The sequence below is a fragment of the Puma concolor genome, chromosome B3 (assembly GCF_028749965.1).
Source record: "Puma concolor isolate L17-30 chromosome B3, mPumCon1.1.hap2, whole genome shotgun sequence".
NCBI lineage: Eukaryota > Metazoa > Chordata > Mammalia > Carnivora > Felidae > Puma > Puma concolor.
This window is the reverse complement of record NC_141672.1, coordinates 98,936,540-98,957,035: the sequence shown is the minus strand read 5'-3', so window position 1 is coordinate 98,957,035 and position 20,496 is coordinate 98,936,540. Positions and strand designations below refer to the sequence as shown.

General features: G+C 36.0%; 1 protein-coding gene across 5 annotated transcripts in view; it reads right to left on the bottom strand.

The window, feature by feature from the left end:
- Nucleotides 1-20,496, bottom strand: part of UNC13C (unc-13 homolog C) — a 627,591-nt gene that overhangs the window by 354,195 nt on the left and 252,900 nt on the right. For all 5 annotated transcript variants that reach the window (XM_086710729.1, XM_086710726.1, XM_086710727.1 and 2 more), the window contains exon 11: nucleotides 6,580-6,799. In XM_086710729.1, the coding sequence (XP_086566855.1) occupies nucleotides 6,580-6,799 (220 nt within the window). The remainder of the gene's footprint in view (nucleotides 1-6,579; nucleotides 6,800-20,496) is intronic.

Below are 20,496 nucleotides of genomic sequence, written 5' to 3'. Positions count from 1 at the left end.
AGCCCCGCGTCGGGCTCTGCGCTGATGGCTCAGAGCCTGGAGCCTGTTTCCGATTCTGTGTCTCCCTCTCTCTCTGCCCCTCCCCCGTTCATGCTCTGTCTCTCTCTGTCCCAAAAATAAATAAACGTTGAAAAAAAAAAATTTAAAAAAAAAAAAAAAAAAAAGATGATAAAATCAGGAAGGCTCACTCAAAATTGTGTGTCAAAGCTACTACATTTCATGAGATTCATTTATTATTTACTTATTCATTTATTTATTTTAGAGAGAAAGAGAGCAGGAACAGGGGAGAGGACTAGTGGGGACAGGGGAGGGAGAATATTAAGTGGCTCCGCACTGAGCATGGATGAGGGGGCTCAATCCCGGGATCATGACCTGAGCCCAAATCAATACTCAAACGCCCAACTGCCTGAACCATCCAGGCTCTCCTCATGAGCATTGTTTTGATACTAACTTTCTAGAATTTTTCCAGTTACTGCAGCATCACAAATTACATAGATCAGGGTTAAAACCAAGAAAAAAAGAAAAAAGTCCTCAATTTCAAAAGTCTCTTTACTATGTAAGGAAAAGAAGAAATCAAGGGAGAGATAGAGCAAAGATCTTTTTTGTTCTTATCACTCTTAGTAACAGATTTTTCTCATGTCTCTGTCAAAAAAAAAAAAAAAGGAAAAGGAAAACAAAGACAATATTAAACACAAGATTTCTTTCTATTTCTCTTTTCTTAAATAGCCTTTGAAATGAAGTTGGCTGACGCAGCTAGTTCACAATGTTGCTGGAAGCTGGTCTGGCACTCAAAGCTAGGCCATGTTGTTGTCCTGTTGGACACGAGCAAACTCACAGGACACCAACTTCACACACGGTCATTCTGTGACAGTGTTAATGTGAGACAAACAAGGCCATCTCACAAGTTTGTCTAAGCACTAAGGAAAACAAGGTCACTGTACAGATCACAAAATACCAAACATTCTTTCTCCTAATGAGTAACCACTGTTTCTTTGCTAAGTACAGCGATTAGATGCACTCTTGTCTATCCTGCTTGGAGATAAGGTTTTTTAACCCACATAATCATAGAATTGTCCGCATTTCAAGACAACAACTGATCCAGAGCAATATCTGCTTTCTAATAGCCTCTTACTGAGATGCCCTATTGTTTATCCTGATGCATATTCTCCATTGCAGCAATGGATAATAAAGTGAACTTTTAAAACTACAGACATGTTTCTGGTGGTGTTCAGCCGAAGAGCGTTAGCCAGTATTATTAACTCTTTTCACATATGTAGAAAGTGATGCTCAGAGAGTTTTGAAAAATTCTGGTAGCAGCAAGAATAAAAGCCAGATCTTTCTCAAGTAACTCAGGACTATGAAATATAGATATAGATATGGATATACAGATATCCATTGCTTCTATTATGTTGAACATATGGCATCATATAAGGCTTGTTTACCATTTTTATCTCCCTACAGCAGCCTACCCCACACTTGAAAATGCTCCATTATTAGTTTATTCCTTGAGGTTCATGACCGTTGTGTGAAAGTAACTCAACTACTAGTTCCACTTTTATCCATGTTAATTTATTATTTTCTCTTTAGTGTTGCTGAAAAGTCAATGCAGTAGGTATGTTTTGATTGGCGTATACTCCAAGCTTATGTGTTAGCCACAGTGGACATGCCTTGAGTCATCATCATGTGAAGCCAAAATCAGGGCAGCATAGTTTGCCTAAAAGTCAGGGGTACTATATGGGAGAGTGGAAAAGCACCAAAAATAAAATTCAACAACATTCCATTTTTCCCTTAGTACAAACTTTGTGTATTTCTTTACAAATTAAGTCAGATTATGAGGCTGGGAATTCAGAGACCTGGGTTCTAACCCTATCTATAATATCTATTTGATTCTTTTTGGACAAGAAACTGGACTGCGTCAATTCAGTAAGATCAGTAGACTGGGTTCTCCAATCCACTGATCTCAAAGGCTCCCCTAACCATCTATGATTCTATGGAAGAATGATCTTTAAACCATAACATGCTATTTCTTACTGCAGTTCCCATGCCCTCATTTGTTGTTTAACCAACATTTATTGGCATCTAACTATGCTAAAACATGTACTAGGTTCTGAAGACATAAAGAAAATCTCCACCCTAGAGCAGTGGATACACAGAATCCTACTTCTAAGCCTCCTAAGTACTCATTAAAGAAGGGCACTTCTTGGAATGAGCACTGGGTGCCACATGTAAGAGGTGAATCATGGGGTTCTACTCCTGAAACCAAGATTACATTGTATGTTAAATAAGTTGAATTTAAAGATAGATAGATAGATAAAAGAGTAGAAGGTTAAAAGATTCCAAGATATGTGTTCAAATCCACTCATGTAAGTTTTTGAAAATATGCTTGAATCCAGGGACAGCAGTGGTTATGTTCTCTTGAGCTCTGAAAGCCCAGAATAAAGCTCCCACCCACAGTAGCTATTTAGTATATATAAATAAATGTCTTAAGATATCACAGTTGCAAAATGTGGTAATATGAATACAAAAGAAACAGAATCAATATCTAGTTTGCAGAAAGGAGTGTCCTAGCCAAATTTTGTTAATGCTATCAATTTGCAATGGCTAACAGAACACAGAAGCTTAATATCATGTCAGTGGAAAACACACAGAATGAAAGATCATCTCACAAGATGCTAGTTTCCTGAACTTTTGGCAAAATATTTTCTGTACTTATGCAGGTACTTATATTTCCCAGTTAAGAATTAAAATTAGGCAGAATGCTTATTCCATAGGACTTTGGGATTCCTTCTCTGGAGATGTGAAAAGAAGTATAAGCCAGTTGGGTTACATACCGTGATTATTTGTATATTTTTTCCAATTTTTTGAGTTGTCTCTTTTCTACTTCAAAACAATAATCAAGGAAAGTATTTTATATATGATTTCTCTTCTACTTACGTCTCACTCTGCACACAACCTCACCCCAGCCAACATACATTTTGTCTTTTTGGTTCTTTATCTAAAACTACCACTGTAACTGTCATGTCAAGTTCCTTATGGGTTATATTCAGTTCATGCAGGTGACAACTTCTTGATTAGCTACAGTTCTTTTACCACCAAATTCTGTTTCCAAAATAAGAATTAAATAACTTTTTTTTAAATAGCAGGCCACTAACAAGTTATTAAGGAAAAAACAGGTGGACTCTGGCTACTGATACTGGCTGAAACTGAAGGAGCAAGAATGAATCAGTTCTCTTCTTTGAAAGACAGACCCACTTCCCTTTGGTCTCCTGTTTCTGTCTACCACTATGCATGGTTTCCAGCTTTGGGCCAAGAAGGCAGTAACGTGAAGGAACCACCAATAAAATCAGCTAGACAGCAATGGAGGTGAGGCTGTTTGGGGGAACTTATCTGACATTTCCATGCTTCTCTGTGAGAAAATACTGGAGCAGGGTTTTCAATCACCTGGTCTCATTCCACTTGACTGCAAGCGTGTAAATCATGGACACAAGACTGGATAGGAATGAAACACCCAACTCAAATGAATTTGAAGTAACTTTGCATATCCTCTCCTTGGCATGGATCACTAGTCAGACCACATGTAAAGTGTTTTTTGTTTTGTTTTGTTTTCATTCTGAGTATTTGTGTGTGTCTATGTTGACAGACTCAATGTCTTCAGAAAAAAAAAAAAAACTAGCAAAATAATAAGGGTCTACAAACCTGAAGAAGACTATTATTTGAAAAAGACAAGTATTTGAAAAATTTTCATATACAATTGAAGTACATATATTAAATATTTCCCCTCCATTGGTAAGATTAAAGAATAGGAGTTTAAAGAGTAAAAGATACCAGGAGGCAGGGCCTGATTCAAGCTGTAATTTATACACAGGAATTTTCTAGTGATGAATTAAGCTCCTGCCAAGGTGTTAAATTCTTCCTAGAGGTGTTCAAACAGATTGACCATTTTGAGAAGGAAATCATAGAACATCCTCATTTTTATAGGAGGCTATATTAGTTAGACTAGACCTTCCAACTCTGATTTCCTTTTTTTTTTCTTTTAACTCTGTCCTTTTCTTCCATTGTAGGCATACATGGAAATTTTTTACACAGGGTGTGCCACCAGCACAAAATTCTTGCTTAACACAATGAAAATAGAAATTTCTTAAGGAAATGTCACAGATTCTGTAGAGAAATTTTCAAATTATATTGATAGTTATTGTGGAAAGGCGTGACGTTGAATTCATATACTTGGCAAAGCTTCTTTCTGTTCAATTCAAGTGTGGATTTTAGGGAAACAGTATGGAAGTATTACTAAAGAAAATATTGCCTTCCTGGGCCATTCATACCCACCCTAATTTTTCACAAATATTTTTTATTTTACATGTACATTTTAAAGTATCTTCAAATTTATAATGTATAATGAGTTTAATATACAACCACATAGAAAAACTTGCTTAATTTAACCAATATCCACCAACACATCTTAAGAAATGGATATAGATTATAAAGATGCTTCTAAAATCTAAAGAATGGGTGACATGTTTAGTCTCTAAAACACTGAAAGAAAAATCAGCTAATTTCTGAGGTATAATATACACCTTTTCTTTTCATTAATATATTCAAGTCCTTTGTTTTTATAAATTTATTTATTTATTTTGGTAGAGAGAGAGAGAGCTGGCAAGGGGCAGAAAGAGGGAAAGAGACAATCTCAAGCAGGATCTCTGCTGTCAGCACAGAGGCCAACATGGGGCTTAATCTCATGAACCTTGAGATCATGACCTGAGCCAAAATCAAGAGTCAGATGCTTAAACCAAGTGAGCTACCCAGGTGCCCCTCAAGCCATTTGTTTCTGGATGACAATATTTCTCCTGTTTTCTCAAACGTCACCACCCTAATAGGCTTATTTCTTAAGATGCCTGTTTACAATTCACTTTTTAAATAAGTAGACTCAATTCTAATTGGATTATGAGATTATGAAAATTAGCTTAGTACTGAGTCCATACCCTTTCCTTTTAAGCAGTTATTCCTAGATTTTTTTTTCAAAGACACACTACCTATTCTGAAAAAAAAAAAAAATGCATTCATTACCATTAACAGCCTCCATTTGATCTGACAGTTTTGACTGTGTAGGAAGAATACTAATAAAGGAGAGAAAACCGTAGAATGAGTATGATTTACTACAAAACCAAAAGTGACAGCATTTGTGATTTAATCTTTGACATTTTTCTCTGATCCCCCTCAAGTTTAGGAAGGCCATGGACTCTATCCATTGGTTATATTCATATAAACAGTAAACAGAGGGGACAATATTTAGTCATGAAAAAAAAAGTTTGCAAATGAAAGTACATGTTTAAGTACATTTCTTTGGTGATGTGTTTTGTTTGTTTTGTTTTTTGTTTTAGTAATTTAAGGCCAGCAGCCACAACCAAATCAATGCAGGAGTGAAGTCAATAATATATATCTTAGACTGTGATGTTTTGGCATTACTGGACCTAATATAAAATATTAGTATAAATAATTTCTTTTGGAGATGGAAAATTTAAGATAACTTTTAATAACGGTTGAAGTGATATGTATCTATACACAAGTGTAAAAGATTGAGGAAGCCATTAATATTCACTGAGCATCTCCTATTCGCCAACTTCTTAGCAAAGACTATTTCATTTTGTCTTCCCTATAAACCTCTGAGATAAATTTTATTATTCCTGTTCATTTGGTGGAGAAAAATGAAGCCTTTGGTTCCAAGATACCAAATAGGCTTGGAAAAGAATTCAGATTATTGTAATCACAAGGGTGTGCCTTCTGGGGTTCCTGGATAGCTCAGTCGGTTAAGCAATTGACTTTGGTTCAGGTCATGATCTCACTGTTCATGAGTTTGAGCCCTGCATCGGGCTCTGTGAGGACACCTCAGAGCCTGGAGCCTGCTTTGGATTCTGTGTCTCCCTCTCTCTGTGCCCTTCTCTCTCTCTCTCTCTCTCTCTCTCTCTCTCTCTCTCTCAAAAATAAATATTAAAAATATATTTTAGGGGCGCCTGGGTGGCGCAGTCGGTTAAGCGTCCGACTTCAGCCAGGTCACGATCTCGCGGTCCGTGAGTTCGAGCCCCGCGTCAGGCTCTGGGCTGATGGCTCAGAGCCTGGAGCCTGTTTCCGATTCTGTGTCTCCCTCTCTCTCTGCCCCTCCCCCGTTCATGCTCTGTCTCTCTCTATCCCAAAAATAAATAAACGTTGAAAAAAAAATTAAAAAAAAAAATATATATATATTTTACAAGGGTGTGCCTTAGTCCTTGATTGAGGAACATAACTTGACACACTCCCACTTTCCACACAGGGCTATTAAGATATGGAAGTAACCAAACAGATCAGAAGCCACTTTCAAGTTTTCTACTGGACAAGCATGCAATTGGTCATTCTGAGGAATCTAAGTCAGAGCCTGGCACTATGGGAACACAGCATCAACAATATAATGTCATGGGTGGTATGTGAATCTTTGTGAAGTAGGAGGGGTAGGGGGTGGAATTACTGAAAACCAGCAAGAACTGCAGAGGCCTAATATGAAAGCATGTAGGTTATGCATACATGTCTTTAGCCTAAGTAGGTACTCACTCTGCAAACAGTCAGCATTTAGGAGGTCCTGACACTTTTCATGGCATTTCACTCCACACTCCAAACACTTCATGCCTTGCCGGGCAATGCCCCACAGGAGCCCTTCACACTCGTAACAGTAGGTGGGTGTTGTTGCCGTCCAGACCTCAAAATTGTGAGGGGTGGTGGAGGACATGGGGTAGATCAGTGCCTGCAAGGTCTTCTTGAAGACATGTATTTTCTGTAAAGATGAGATAAGTTTCAATGCCAGCCAAGTCAGTGTATTTCAAGGATTTCAACAAATAACATTTTTCCCTGAAAATATTATTTTGAAAGAGCCCCTTAATTATTGATTTAAGTAATGACAAGAACTCTGCTCACTATTCTTTTCTCAGTGTACTAGGGTCCAATTTGTCATGTGAACACAAAGAACTCCCTTACATCCCAGACTGGACTGGGTTCCACTGTTGTGCAAGCTTCTTTCATAGCAGCAAGAAGCTCTAATTACTTGATAATATCCACACCCCTGCTATACTGTGGACTCCATGAGGTGAAGGATTATGAAATTCTTGCTCATTGCTATATCAGTCATTGGAGCATAACCTAGTCCCTGTCTTAATACTGGTGCCTAAGAAATATTAATATATACATATATATTGTATATACATATATAACATATGTATAATATATATATAGTATATTTTATATACATTATAACATATACATTATATATACTATATATAACACACATACATAATATATATGTGTGTGTGTATATATATATATGTATATATATGTATATATACGTATATATATATACACACACGCACATATATATGTGTGAGCATGTACACATGCACACATCTTTAAATAGCTATCCTTGGTCTAAACTGGTTCTTGGTAAGATTGTTAAGTAGATTCAAAGCATTCTAAATGCTGACTTAATGATCCAGAAACATCCCCGCCCCTCTTTTGCATCCTACAGCGGTATCTCTTCCATGACTCTGTACTCTCCCAGACCTTTCAACCCTTCCCAGCTCCAAAGAATGCTCATTCTATAATTCCTTCTACAATGGACTGTTTTCATTGCCTATCCTTTAAGAACAAGGTCACCAACTAATTAATAAGAGAGCACTAGTAGCAGGTAAAACTTATATGCGACTCTCCCATGGTAATGGTAATATTTTAAAGGGAGATAAGTTTTTACAACACATGGAAGGACTCTCAGTGACAAGCCACTGGTGGGGTAGAAAAATTCACTGAATGAGTAGACAGAGGAGACCTGAGTTCCCTAGCATAGGGCCATTCAATGAAATTTAATATGGGCTTCTTCAGGACATATTTAGGGCCAGTCTTCGATATTTCTCTCCTTAGTGCCAATCATTGTCTCTGACACATAGTAGGGATATGACACATATTTTGTGGGAATGTTCTTTCACTTAGAAGTATGGTAATCCTGGGGCGCCTGGGTGGCGCAGTCGGTTGAGCGTCCGACTTCAGCCAGGTCACGATCTCGCGGTCCGTGAGTTCGAGCCCCGCGTCAGGCTCTGGGCTGATGGCTCAGAGCCTGGAGCCTGTTTCCGATTCTGTGTCTCCCTCTCTCTCTGCCCCTCCCCCATTCATGCTCTGTCTCTCTCTGTCCCAAAAATAAATAAACGTTGAAAAAAAAAAAAAAAAAAGAAGTATGGTAATCCACAGAGACTTACAAACCTTACTTTCCTCCCCTATCTACCTATCTGCAATATTATTTTGAAGATCAAATTGTATGATAGTAACAAATGTGTTCCACAGACTTCAAAATACTAAATAAATAATAAGTGTTAGTATTGCTACTGGATTTTCCAGAAACCATCCTAGGTTGATAGGAAAAAGACCTGTTTGGATCAGTACTTCTCTGTGCTTTTCATATATAACAATGCAGGTATCTTCTTAAAAGAAAGACTATCACTCTGAAGTTACATTTACAAATAATTTCACAAAACTTCCTGATACATAATGAATGGATATTTACATAAATCCAGTAGGAGCCTAGCATTTACATGAAACATTTATATTTTGCATTAATAATCTTTAAATCTCATTTCAGAATACCTTCCCACAGTGTTGAAATGGGCAACTTTCCATTATTCTTCAATTCCACAGTATGGTAACAGCATATTTCCCTTTATTAGTATATTCCCCTCATGGTGTGTTTTCCCAGAATATGTTTGGTAATGGTACTGGAATATTCCCTGCAGGGAGTTAAGCTTCACTAAATTTTTTTCTAACTTTTAAACAGCAAGATCCAGCCTTGCTACTACATGAGGGTCTGGCTGAAGCTTTTTATACTTCACGTGAGTCTAGAGAACATCAGTGTGATCAAATAGAGGAATTATTCAAGTGGGGGACCCCCATATTAGGGTTTATACCAACAACTGGATCCATCCTTTCAATAGAGCCTCACCCAAGTAATCTTTGGCCTCATTTCATAATGAAGACGTTGTCTTGCAAAATAACTGTTAAGAGTTCTTTTAGAATTAAAATGATGTATAACTCATCTTTGCTTCCCCTGCACAGCTTAGCAGAGTATTATTATCAATACCATTAAACTGAATTGAACAATTCACTTTGGCATAACAGATTTTCAATCAGCCATCCATAGACAGTTTCCTGTTCTAGCTGGGCTCAGGGTGTGTGTGTGTGTGTGTGTGTGTGTGTGCATATAATGTAGCTTTTTGGTTTAGCTAAAAAACAAGTGTGGAATTTAGTTATATTTGCAATCACATCAGGTAATTTGTTGTTCCCTTAGTAGGGGAAAGTAATTCTAACTAAATAGAACACTAGGTGGGAATAGTCTGCTAATGAATACAAGTAAAGAAAAACATACCAACTTAGAAAGTAGGGTTGGGTAAAGGGTTGTTTTGAATATGAACTTATCTACATGTTTTAAGGTTAAGTAAATGGTTCATACATTTTATCTAATATCCTGTGACTATTATCTTTTTCATTGAATTCAAATTATATATAGTCAGTCCTCTACATACTTAAGCTATAGCAGGAGTAATAAATTTAAGGAAGAGTTCCTAAAAAATTAAACATACTGGAGAAAACCAAATAAAAGACAGTTCTAAGTAAACAGATGAGAAGTTTTCATTGAAATGTTTTGTTTGGTTGGGTTTAAAGAGCCATGATCCATTTCATAAAAAGAGAATGAAGCTAATTTCAAAAAAAAAAAAAAAAAAACGATAGTAACATTGAAAATTTACTAGATAGGGGTGCCTGGGTGGCTCAGTCGGTTGAGCATCCGACTTCAGCTCAGGTCATGATCTCGCGGTCCGCGAGTTCGAGCCCCCCGTCGGGCTCTGGGCTGATGGCTCGGAGCCTGGAGCCTGCTTCTGATTCTGTGTCTCCCTCTCTCTCTGCCCCTCCCCCGCTCATGCTGTGTCTCTCTCTGTCTCAAAAATAAATAAACGTTAAAAAAAATTAAAAAAAAAAAAAAAGAAAATTTACTAGATAACACACTGAAAATCAACTGAATGGGGCATTAAAACAAATTGAACATTTAAAAGATGGAGAAGCTGGAGAAAATATTGTATACTTCACTACAAGGTATATATCCTCGGTCTGACAGAAATGATAATATGTATCTTTTTCACTTGTGATTTTGGGGATATGAGCATGTCTATCAAAGCTGAAAATTAAAATAAATGACATATGGAAACAGTTCTTACTGAAGCAAAGTATAAGATGTAAGGATGGTCAGTTCAGAAACTCAGGAAATGATTAGCTAGGAAAGCATGTACAAATATACCTCATAAGGGATTCTTACTCTCACAAGAATACTGCATCCTGGGAAAATAAGGTAATTTCTTAGTTAGCAAAGATCGACCAGACCAAACAAGATTATAAAAAGGACCAAAAATAAAAGAGTTCTGTGGAATAAGACAAAAAAGATAGGGTATGAAAAACTGAATAAAACAAGGAGAAGCCCCAGAATTAGCCACTGAACATGACAGATGGGAGTTTGTAACTATTAGAAGTTGCCTTAAAAGGAAGAGATTTTTTTTTATGTAGTACATTAAACAGATAGAAAGATAATTAAGTACAGTTAATAAACAGGATCCTCACTAATATGAAAGGATGAGACTGCGTATGTTATCTGGGGAGAGTTTCTGGCCTACGTAAATCCAGATATGTAGAGAAGATGATGCCAAGAACAAGCAGAGCCCTAATCTAATGGGATTAGGAAACAAGGACAGAATGAATTCAGCAAAAGAGAAGACTTGCTGTTAATCTATTATAAAGGTTTCTAAAATTTCCAAATATTCCACAATAAACATTTAATGCTTTCTAAAATATATTTTCATTTTTTAAAATATTCTTTCATTCACTGTATGATCAAGTTGCATTTTACATCCAAGAGAAGACTCTTGTTTCTATATGACAAAAGACAAAGGATGCTGGTATTTAAGGATGTGTATATATGTTCTTTATTTCCCCCTCTTTTAAAAGTCACAAAGCTTTTGTAAATCATGCTCAATACTTCATGGAAGTTACTTACAAAATAAAATAATTCTCACTGGCAAACAACATTGCTGGCTTTTCCTCCATTCTAAATAAAAACAAAAGCAGCAACAACAACAACCACCAATCTCAGATGTCACTTTCCAGTATGTATTTTCTAATTATATCAAAATGTATGCTCACTGCGGAAACAATTTATAAAACAAAAAAGCACTAAAAAAACAAACAAAAAGTTACTCAATTTAATATTTGAAAGTTAGTCATGGTTTGATTTGTGTTCTCCGAGGATTTTTTTCTATTTATATACAGAATGTAAGACTTATGCAATTAGGAATAAAACCTGTAAACATCAGTTTTATATTACTGAACTGACTGAAGAAAAAAGAAGGTGACTTACTTTGTGAAGACACCGTTTTATCGGTAGAAATGAGGGTAGGAAATGCTTTGGCTCTGATAAACCTCTTTAGCCAAATACAGATTACAGATTACAAAGGGAAGGATGCTCACATCCTAAACAATGATTTTGTTAAAAATCTGTCCTCTAATAAACTATAATCTTGAGTGAAATGCTATAATATATCACTTTCTGAACAATTAGGACACACAAAAAAATGAATTGTCTTTTCTACATAACTATATGAGAAAATTAAAATGAACCCAATAAATAAAGCATTCAGGCTTCCTGCCAAAGGCAATGACTAGTGTTTTTAGACAATCAATATTCCAATCAACCAAATGTTAATACAATAGGAACAAAGCATGTCTATCTCCATTTGCCATACACCTGTTCTCTTTTTCCTCTACCATGTTAACCAGTGACTGAACTAATAAAGTTCTAATCTTCTCATCATCCTGTGGGTTTCCTCATAGGATTATATAAACCATGATTTTCCTATTCTCAAAAAAAAACACATTTTGATAACTATAAGAAAAAATATGCTTCTTGTTTTGAAGCATTATTCATGTACCTTGGGGAAAAAATCTATTTGCTGTCCTGTAGGTATCATTTCACTCTTTCTGTACAAAAGCATCAGAAATATTTGCAGAGCAAATATTATGTACAATGTGACCTTTGAAATTTGTTATAAACAAGAAGACAGAATAATGGCATAAGAAGTTTGTGAGTATAAAAACAGCCTAATTTCAGGTCTGATTTACTCACGAGGACAATCATCACATAAGACTGACTGTAGAAGTTAAAGTTATTCAGGTAAAATTTTGTACCAGAAAAGTGAAGACACCAAAAGTTATGTGCCTATCCTTGGAAAAGTGTGAATAATTTGTATTACTTATATTGTTTTTTAACAGACACTAATTATCATTGAGCTAAGTGACTTAGTAAGTCCAAATAAAGAGAGTGAATAATGATAAAGAAGAGGATACAATAATTAAAGAAAAGTTCAAAGTAACACAGACCTATTATGACAGAAAACACAACCTGGAAACAGATTAGGACAGATTTGTCATGTACTGTATCACTTTTCTTCAATTCAAACTTTCAATGAAATTGTGAATGTAATTATATAAAGTTCTAAAGACTCCACCCAAAAACTGTTAAAATAAATAAACTCAGTAAATTTGTAGAATATAAAATCAATACACTAAGATGTGCTTCATTTCTATGCATAAATAACAAATTGTCAGGGAAACGAAGAAATGAATTTAACTTACACTTGCATCAAAAAGAATAAAATACCTAGAAGCAAATATAACCAAGGAGATGAAAGATCCATACATTGAAAAGTATAAAATATTAGCGAAAGAATCTGAGAAGACACAAATAAATGAAAGATACTCCATGCTCATGGGTTGGAAAAATATCATTAAAATGTTCATATTATCCAAAGCAATACATAGGCTCCACACAATCCCTATGAAAATTTCAATGGCAATTTTCACAGAAATAGAACCAGCAAACTTAAAATTTGCACGGAACCACAAAATCGTGAACAGAGAAAACAATCTCAAGGAAAAAAAAAAAAAAAAAAAAAAAAACTAGAGGCAACACTCTCCCTGATTCCAAACTATATTATAAAGATACCATAATCAAAACAGCATTGTACTGCATAAAAACAGACACATAGATCAAAAGAACAGAACAGAGCCTCAAAATAAACCCACACATATATGTTCTATTAATTCATGACAAAGGAGCCAAGAATATACAATAGGGAAAGGACAGTCTCTCTTTAAGAGATGTGCTGGGGAAACTGAACAGCCACATGCAAAGGAATCAAACTGAACCATGATCTTATAAGATACACAAAAAAATTTATAAGAAATTAATTAAATACTTAAATATAAGACCTGAAACCATAGGCTCCTAGAAGAAAACATAGGGGATAAGCTCCTTGACATTGGTTTTGGTGATGATGTATTTTGGATTTGACACAAAAAGCAAAAATAAGTGGAGCTACATTAAACTAAAAACATTAAACTAAAAAACTTCTTCACAGTAAAAGAAACCATAAAAAAATGAAAAGACAATATGCTGAATAGAAGAATATATTTGCAAATCATGTATCTGACAAGGGAATAATATCCAAAATATATAAAGAACTCATACAACTCAATAGCTAGAAAACAAACTGATTTAAAAATGGGCAGAGGATCTGAACAGATATTTGTCCAAATAAGACATAGGTATGGCTAAAAGGTACATGAAAATATATTCACTATCACCAATCTTCAGAGAGATGCAAATCAAAACCAAGAGATAACACCTTACATCTGTTAGAAAGGCAGTATTAAAACCACAAACAATAACAAGTGTTGGCAAGGATTTGGAGAAAAGGGAACACTTCTGCACTGTTGGTGGGAATTTAAATGGAAAACAGTATGGAATTACCATAAAAAATTAAAAATTAAAAATAAAACTACCATATGACCCAAAAATCCCACTTCTGGGTAATTATCCAAAGAGAATAAAAGTATTAATTTGAACATATACCTCCATGTTAACAGAAGCATTATTTTCTTTTTTTTTTTTTTTTTTTTTTTTTTTTTTTTTTAAATTTTTTTTTTCAACGTTTATTTATTTTTGGGACAGAGAGAGACAGAGCATGAACGGGGGAGGGGCAGAGAGAGAGGGAGACACAGAATCGGAAACAGGCTCCAGGCTCTGAGCCATCAGCCCAGAGCCCGACGCGGGGCTCGAACTCACGGGCCGCGAGATCGTGACCTGGCTGAAGTCGGACGCTTAACCGACTGCGCCACCCAGGCGCCCCATCAGAAGCATTATTTTCAACAGTAAAGACACAGAAACAACCTAAGTGTCATTAGAATGGATAAGAAAATGTGTATGTGTGTATGTATAACAGAATGTAATTCAGCTATAAAAGAGTAAAATCTCGGGGCGCCTGGGTGGCGCAGTCGGTTAAGCGTCCGACTTCAGCCAGGTCACGATCTCGCGGTCCGTGAGTTCGAGCCCCGCGTCAGGCCCTGGGCTGATGGCTCGGAGCCTGGAGCCTGTTTCCGATTCTGTGTCTCCCTCTCTCTCTGCCCCTCCCCCGTTCATGCTCTGTCTCTCTCTGTCCCAAAAATAAATAAAAAACGTTGAAAAAAAAAAAAAAGAGTAAAATCTTGCCATATGCAACAACATGGTTGGATCTTGAGAACATTATGCTAAGTGAACTAGATCACAGGAAGATGAATACTGTATGATCTTACTTACACGTAGAACCTAAGAAAACAGAAACAAAAACAAAAGCAAAAACAAAAAGCCAAGCTCACAGATACAGAGAACGGATTGGTGATTGCCAGAGGCAGAGGATGGTAGGTAAAGTGTGTGAATGGGGCCAAAAGGTGTAAATTTCTAGTTATGAAACAAGTAAATCATGGGATTATAATATACACTATGGTGACCATAGTTAATACTGTGCTGTGCATTTGAAAAATGCTGATCATAAAAATTATCACAAGAAAGAAAAAAAATGAAACTGTGTTTGGGTGATGGAAGTTAACTAAACTTACTGTGGTGATTATTTTACATATGTAAAAATATTAATTCATTATGTTGTACACTGGAAACTAATATGTTATAGGTCATATATACCTCAATAAAAAAAGTGTATACAATAATAAAGGTAGTATGAGATGAGTAATTTATTAAATATAAGAGACTAAAACAAATATGAATTCATTCACTGGAGAGTAACTTTTACCATTTTAAGATGGAAAGTCTATTTTTTTTTTTTTTTTTTTTACCACTTGGGATAGATACAGATAATCTTTTGACAGAGACCATGAAATTAGAAAGATGGGCTAGGATATTGTAGAAATAAGAGAGGAAAGGAGGTCATCTCTGTTAAAAGGAATCCTTTTCACTGTCCTCTTGTGTAACCAAGCAAAGCCAGTCATGGAGCCATGGAAAGTGGTATGGTAAACGCAGATTATGATAAAAATACAATATTTACTACACACTTATATGTTTAAAATGGTTGAAGTGCTTTCCATTTGTTATCTCAATGATACTCCCAATAGCACTCTAGCATCAATAATGTATTTGTTTTACGTGCTGGAAAAATGATCTGTCAATGTGGCAGATTGAGTTGTATATAGTGAAGCGTTGAGAAAAAATAGTTTAATATGTAAAAGGGTTAAAATGAAATAGATTCTCCAGGTGCTTGAGGAAAAAAAAGGAACTTACTACCAGAATTATGAAAGCTGATTCCACGGAAGCCCAAAGGAATATCCAGTTAAATTCTATGGGCTACAAACCTGCGGTTTTTAGACCATTTTCTGATATGACATTTCGACTTACCTTTTATTTAATGTTATCATTGAGGCTAGTAATGAGAGCTTAAGAATTTTTGGATCTTTTTTTTTTCAGGACAGAGTTACTAATTTTAAAGTTTGAAGACAAAGATACTACCAAAAAAAAAAACCCGAAACAAACAAAAACAAACAAACAAAAAAAAGAAAGAAACAAAGGAAGAAAAAGAAAAGAAAATGGCAGGCCAGTATCTCTAATGAACATAGATACAAATATCCTCACAGAATTTTAACAACCTGAATTCAACAATACATTAAAAAAATGATTCACCATGGTTAAGTAAGATTTATTCCAGGGATGCAAGGGTAGTTTAATATTTATAAATCCATCAATGTGATACATCACATTAACAAGAGGAATAGTAAAAAAAATTATATAATCTCAATAGATACAGAAAAAGCATTTTACAAAATACAAAATCTATTCATGATAAAAACTCTCAAAGTGGGTTTAGAGGGAACATACCTCAACACAATAAAGGCCATATATGAAAAACCCACAGCTAACATCATACTCAATGGTGGGAAACTGAAAACTTTTCCTCTAAGATCAGGAATAAGATAAGGATGTCCACTTTTGCCACTTTTATTCAACATAGTACTGGAAGTTCTAGCTGCAGCAATCAGAAAAAAAAAAGAAAAGAAAAGAAAAATAAATAAATAAATAAGCATCCAAATTGGTAAGAAAGAAGTAAAACTGTCACTATTGACAGATAACATGATACTATATATAAAAAATCCTCAAGTCTCCATCAAAAAAATATTAACACTTATAATTTGGTAAAGGTTACACAAAATTAACATACAGAAGTCTGTTGTGTTTCTATACACTAATAATGAAATATCCAAAAGAGAAATTAAGAAAACAATCTCATTTACAATTGCACCAAGAATAAATTTAACCAAGAAGGTGAAAAGCCCATACTCTGAAAACTACAAGATATTGTTGAAAGAATTTGAAGATGACACAAATGGAAAGATGTATCATGCTCATAGATTGGAATATTTTTAAAATGTCCACACTACCCAAGGCAGACTACAGATTCAGTACAATCTCTATCAAAATAGCAATAGCATTCTTCACAGAACTAGAAAAAATAATCCTAAAATTTGTATGGAAATACAAAAGACCTCACATAGCCAAAGCAATCTTGAGAAAGAAGAACAAAGCTTGAGATACACTACAAAACTGTAGTAATCAACACAGTATGGTACTGGAACAAAAACATACACCTAGAACAATACAACAGGAAAAATGCTCTAAAATAAACCCACAACTATAAATGCAATCTATGACAAAGAAAGAAAGAATATACCATGGGAAAAAATAGTCTCTTGAATAAGAGATGATGGGAAAACTGGACAGCTACATGTAAAGAATGAAAACTGGACCACTTTTTTATATCATGCACACAACCAATTTAAAGACCTGCATGTGAGGGGCACCTGGGTGGCTCAGTGGGTTAAGCGTCTAAGTTTTATATCAGGTCATGATCTCAGGGCTTGTGAGGTTCCGCACTGACAGTGAGGAGGAACCTGTTTGGGATTCTCTGTCAACCTCTCTGCCTCTCCACGCATGTACGTGTACACTCTTCCTCTTAACATAAACATTAAGGGGTGCCTGAGTGGCTCAGTCGGTTAAGCATCCAACTTTGGCTCAGGTCATGGTCTCTGGGTTAGTGAGTTCAAGGCCCACATCGGGCTCTGTGCTGAAAGCTCAAAGACTGGAGCCTGCTTCAGATTCTGCGTCTCCCTCTCTCTGCCCCTTCCCTGCTCACACTCTGTCTCTCTCTCCCTCAAAATAAATAAATGTTAAAAAATAATATTAAAAAGAAGACCTAGTAGTGCATGGGTGACTCAATTGGTCATGATCTCATGGTTCATGAGTTTGAGCCATACACTGGGATCTGCGATGACAGCACAGAGCCTGCTTGGGATCCTCTCTCTCTCTTTCTCAGAAGTAAACAAACAAACAAACAAAAAAAAGACCTAATTTGAGACTTGAACCCATAAGCCTCCTGAAAGAAAACACAGGCAGTATTATCTTGGACATCAACTTTAACAATATGTTTATGTATCTGTTTCTTGAGACAAGGGGAAAAAAAGTAAAAATAAACTATTGGGACTGCACCCAAATAAAGAGGTTTTGCACAGCAAAGGAAACCATTGACAGAACAAAAAGATGACCTACTGAATGAGAGAAGATATTTGCAAATGATATATCCAAGCGGTTAATATCCAAAGTATATAAAGAACTTCTATAATTCAATACCAAAACCAAACGATCCAATTAAAAAAATGAGCAGAGGATCCGAATAGACATTCTTCCAAAAAAAGACATACAGATGGCTAACAGACACATGAAAAGATGCCTTATGTCACCATCCATCAGGGCTAATCAAAACCATAATGTGAGATCACTTCACACCAGTCAGAATGGCTTGTATCAAAAACAGGAAATGAGTGTTGGTGAGGATGTGGAGAAAAGAGAACCCTCATGCACTATTGGTGGGAACGTAAGTTGGTGAAGCCACTGTGGAAAACAGTATGGAGGTTCCTCAAAATTTAAAAATGAAACTATTCATATGATCCAGTAATTCCACTACTGGATATTCACAAAACAAAACAAAACAAAAAAAAAAAAAGAAAGAAAACACTAATTTGAAAAGACATATACACCCTTATATTCATTACAGCATTATTACCATAGTCAAGAAATGAAAGCAACTTTAATAAATGGACAAAAGAATGGTATACACAGACAGATATGTACACCCACACACATAAGGGATTACTTGTCCATAAAAAAGAATGAGACCTAGCCATTTGCAACAGCATGAATGGACTTATAAGACTTTGTACTAAGTGAAATAAGTCAAAGAAAGACAAATACCATATCATTTCATTCATATGTGGAATTTACAAAAATAAACAAGTAAGGAACAAAAGAAGAAAGAGAGGCATGGGACACCTGGGTGGCTCAGTTGGTTAAGTGTCGGACTTTGGCTCAGGTCATGATCTCATGGTGTGTGGGTTCCAGCCCCATATTGGGCTCTGTGCTGACAGCTCAGAGCCTGGAGCCTGCTTCAGATTCTCTGTCTCCCTCTCTCTTTGCCCCTCCCACACTCATACTCTGTCTCTCTCTTTCAAAAATATAAAAGAGAGAGAGAGAGGTAAACCAAGAAACAGACTCTTAACTGTAGAGAACTGACAGTTAATGGGGGTAGTGGAGGCGATGGGTTAAATAGGTGATGGGGATTAAGGAGTGCACCTGTGATGAACACCAGGTGATGCAGTGAAGTGCTGAATACTGTATTACACATCTGAAACGAGTATTACACTGTAGGTTAACTGGAATTTAAAAACTTTTTAAAAAAATGATGACAATAAAAAAAAAACACAAATGAACATACTAAAACAAAACCACACATCGTTTCTCTTTAAAAATTTTAAAAATTATTTATTTATTTTTTAATTTTTTTTTTCAACGTTTATTTATTTTTGGGACAGAGAGAGACAGAGCATGAACGGGGGAAGGGCAGAGAGAGAGGGAGACACAGAATCGGAAACAGGCTCCAGGCTCTGAGCCATCAGCCCAGAGCCTGACGCGGGGCTCGAACTCACGGACCGCGAGATCGTGACCTGGCTGAAGTCGGACGCCTAACCGACTGCGCCACCCAGGCGCCCCAATTATTTATTTATTTTTAAGAGAGGGAGAGAAAGCAAGAGCAGGGGAGGAGCAGAGGGGGATAGAGTATACGAAGCAGGATCTGTGCTGACAGCAGAGAGCCCAATGTGAGGCTCAGACTCATGAGGGAGGAGACCATGACCTGAGCTGAGGTCAGAGGCTTAATTGACTGAATCACCCAGACACCCCTACCTTGTTCCTCTTAAAGAGAAGAAACTGATGATTCCAAGTGGAGGTGGGTGGGGAGATGGGTGAAATAAAGGGTATTAAGAGATACAAACTTCTGGCTATAAAATAAACTAATCACAGCAATGAAAAAAATACAGCACAAGGAATATAGTCAATAATATTGTAATAACAATGTATGGGAACAGATGGTGACGACACTTAATCATGGTAAACACAGACTAATGTACAGAATTGTCAAATCAATATTATACACCTGAAACTAACATAGCAATGTATGTTAATTATACTTCAATAAAAGAAATTGTAAAGTATATTTATGATACATTTAGGAAACATCTGCTATATTAAAATAAACAGTATAGATCATTTTAATTCATCTGTTGAGGAGAGGGAAAGTAAAACTCAACCTCCACAAAAGAACCTTAGAAAAGCAATTAAAAAAGAGACAGTATATTTTTAAAGAGGAATAGAACTAAGCTCAAATACACTATCATAAATGTAAATTGATTGAGTTCACCTGTAAAAAGACAAATTCTTGAATAGAATTGAAACTAAGCTCTGTGAGGGGCGCTTGGGTGGCTCAGTCGGTTAAGCTTGTGACTTCATTTCTGGTCATAATCTCACAGTTCGTGGGTTCATAGCCCCACATCAGGCTCTGTGCTGATAGCTGAGAGGCTGGAGCCTGCTTCAGATTCTGTGTCTCACTCTCTCTCTGCCCCTTGCCTGCTCACACTCTGTCTCTCTCTAATATAAATAAATAAACATTAAAATTTAAAAAAAAAGAA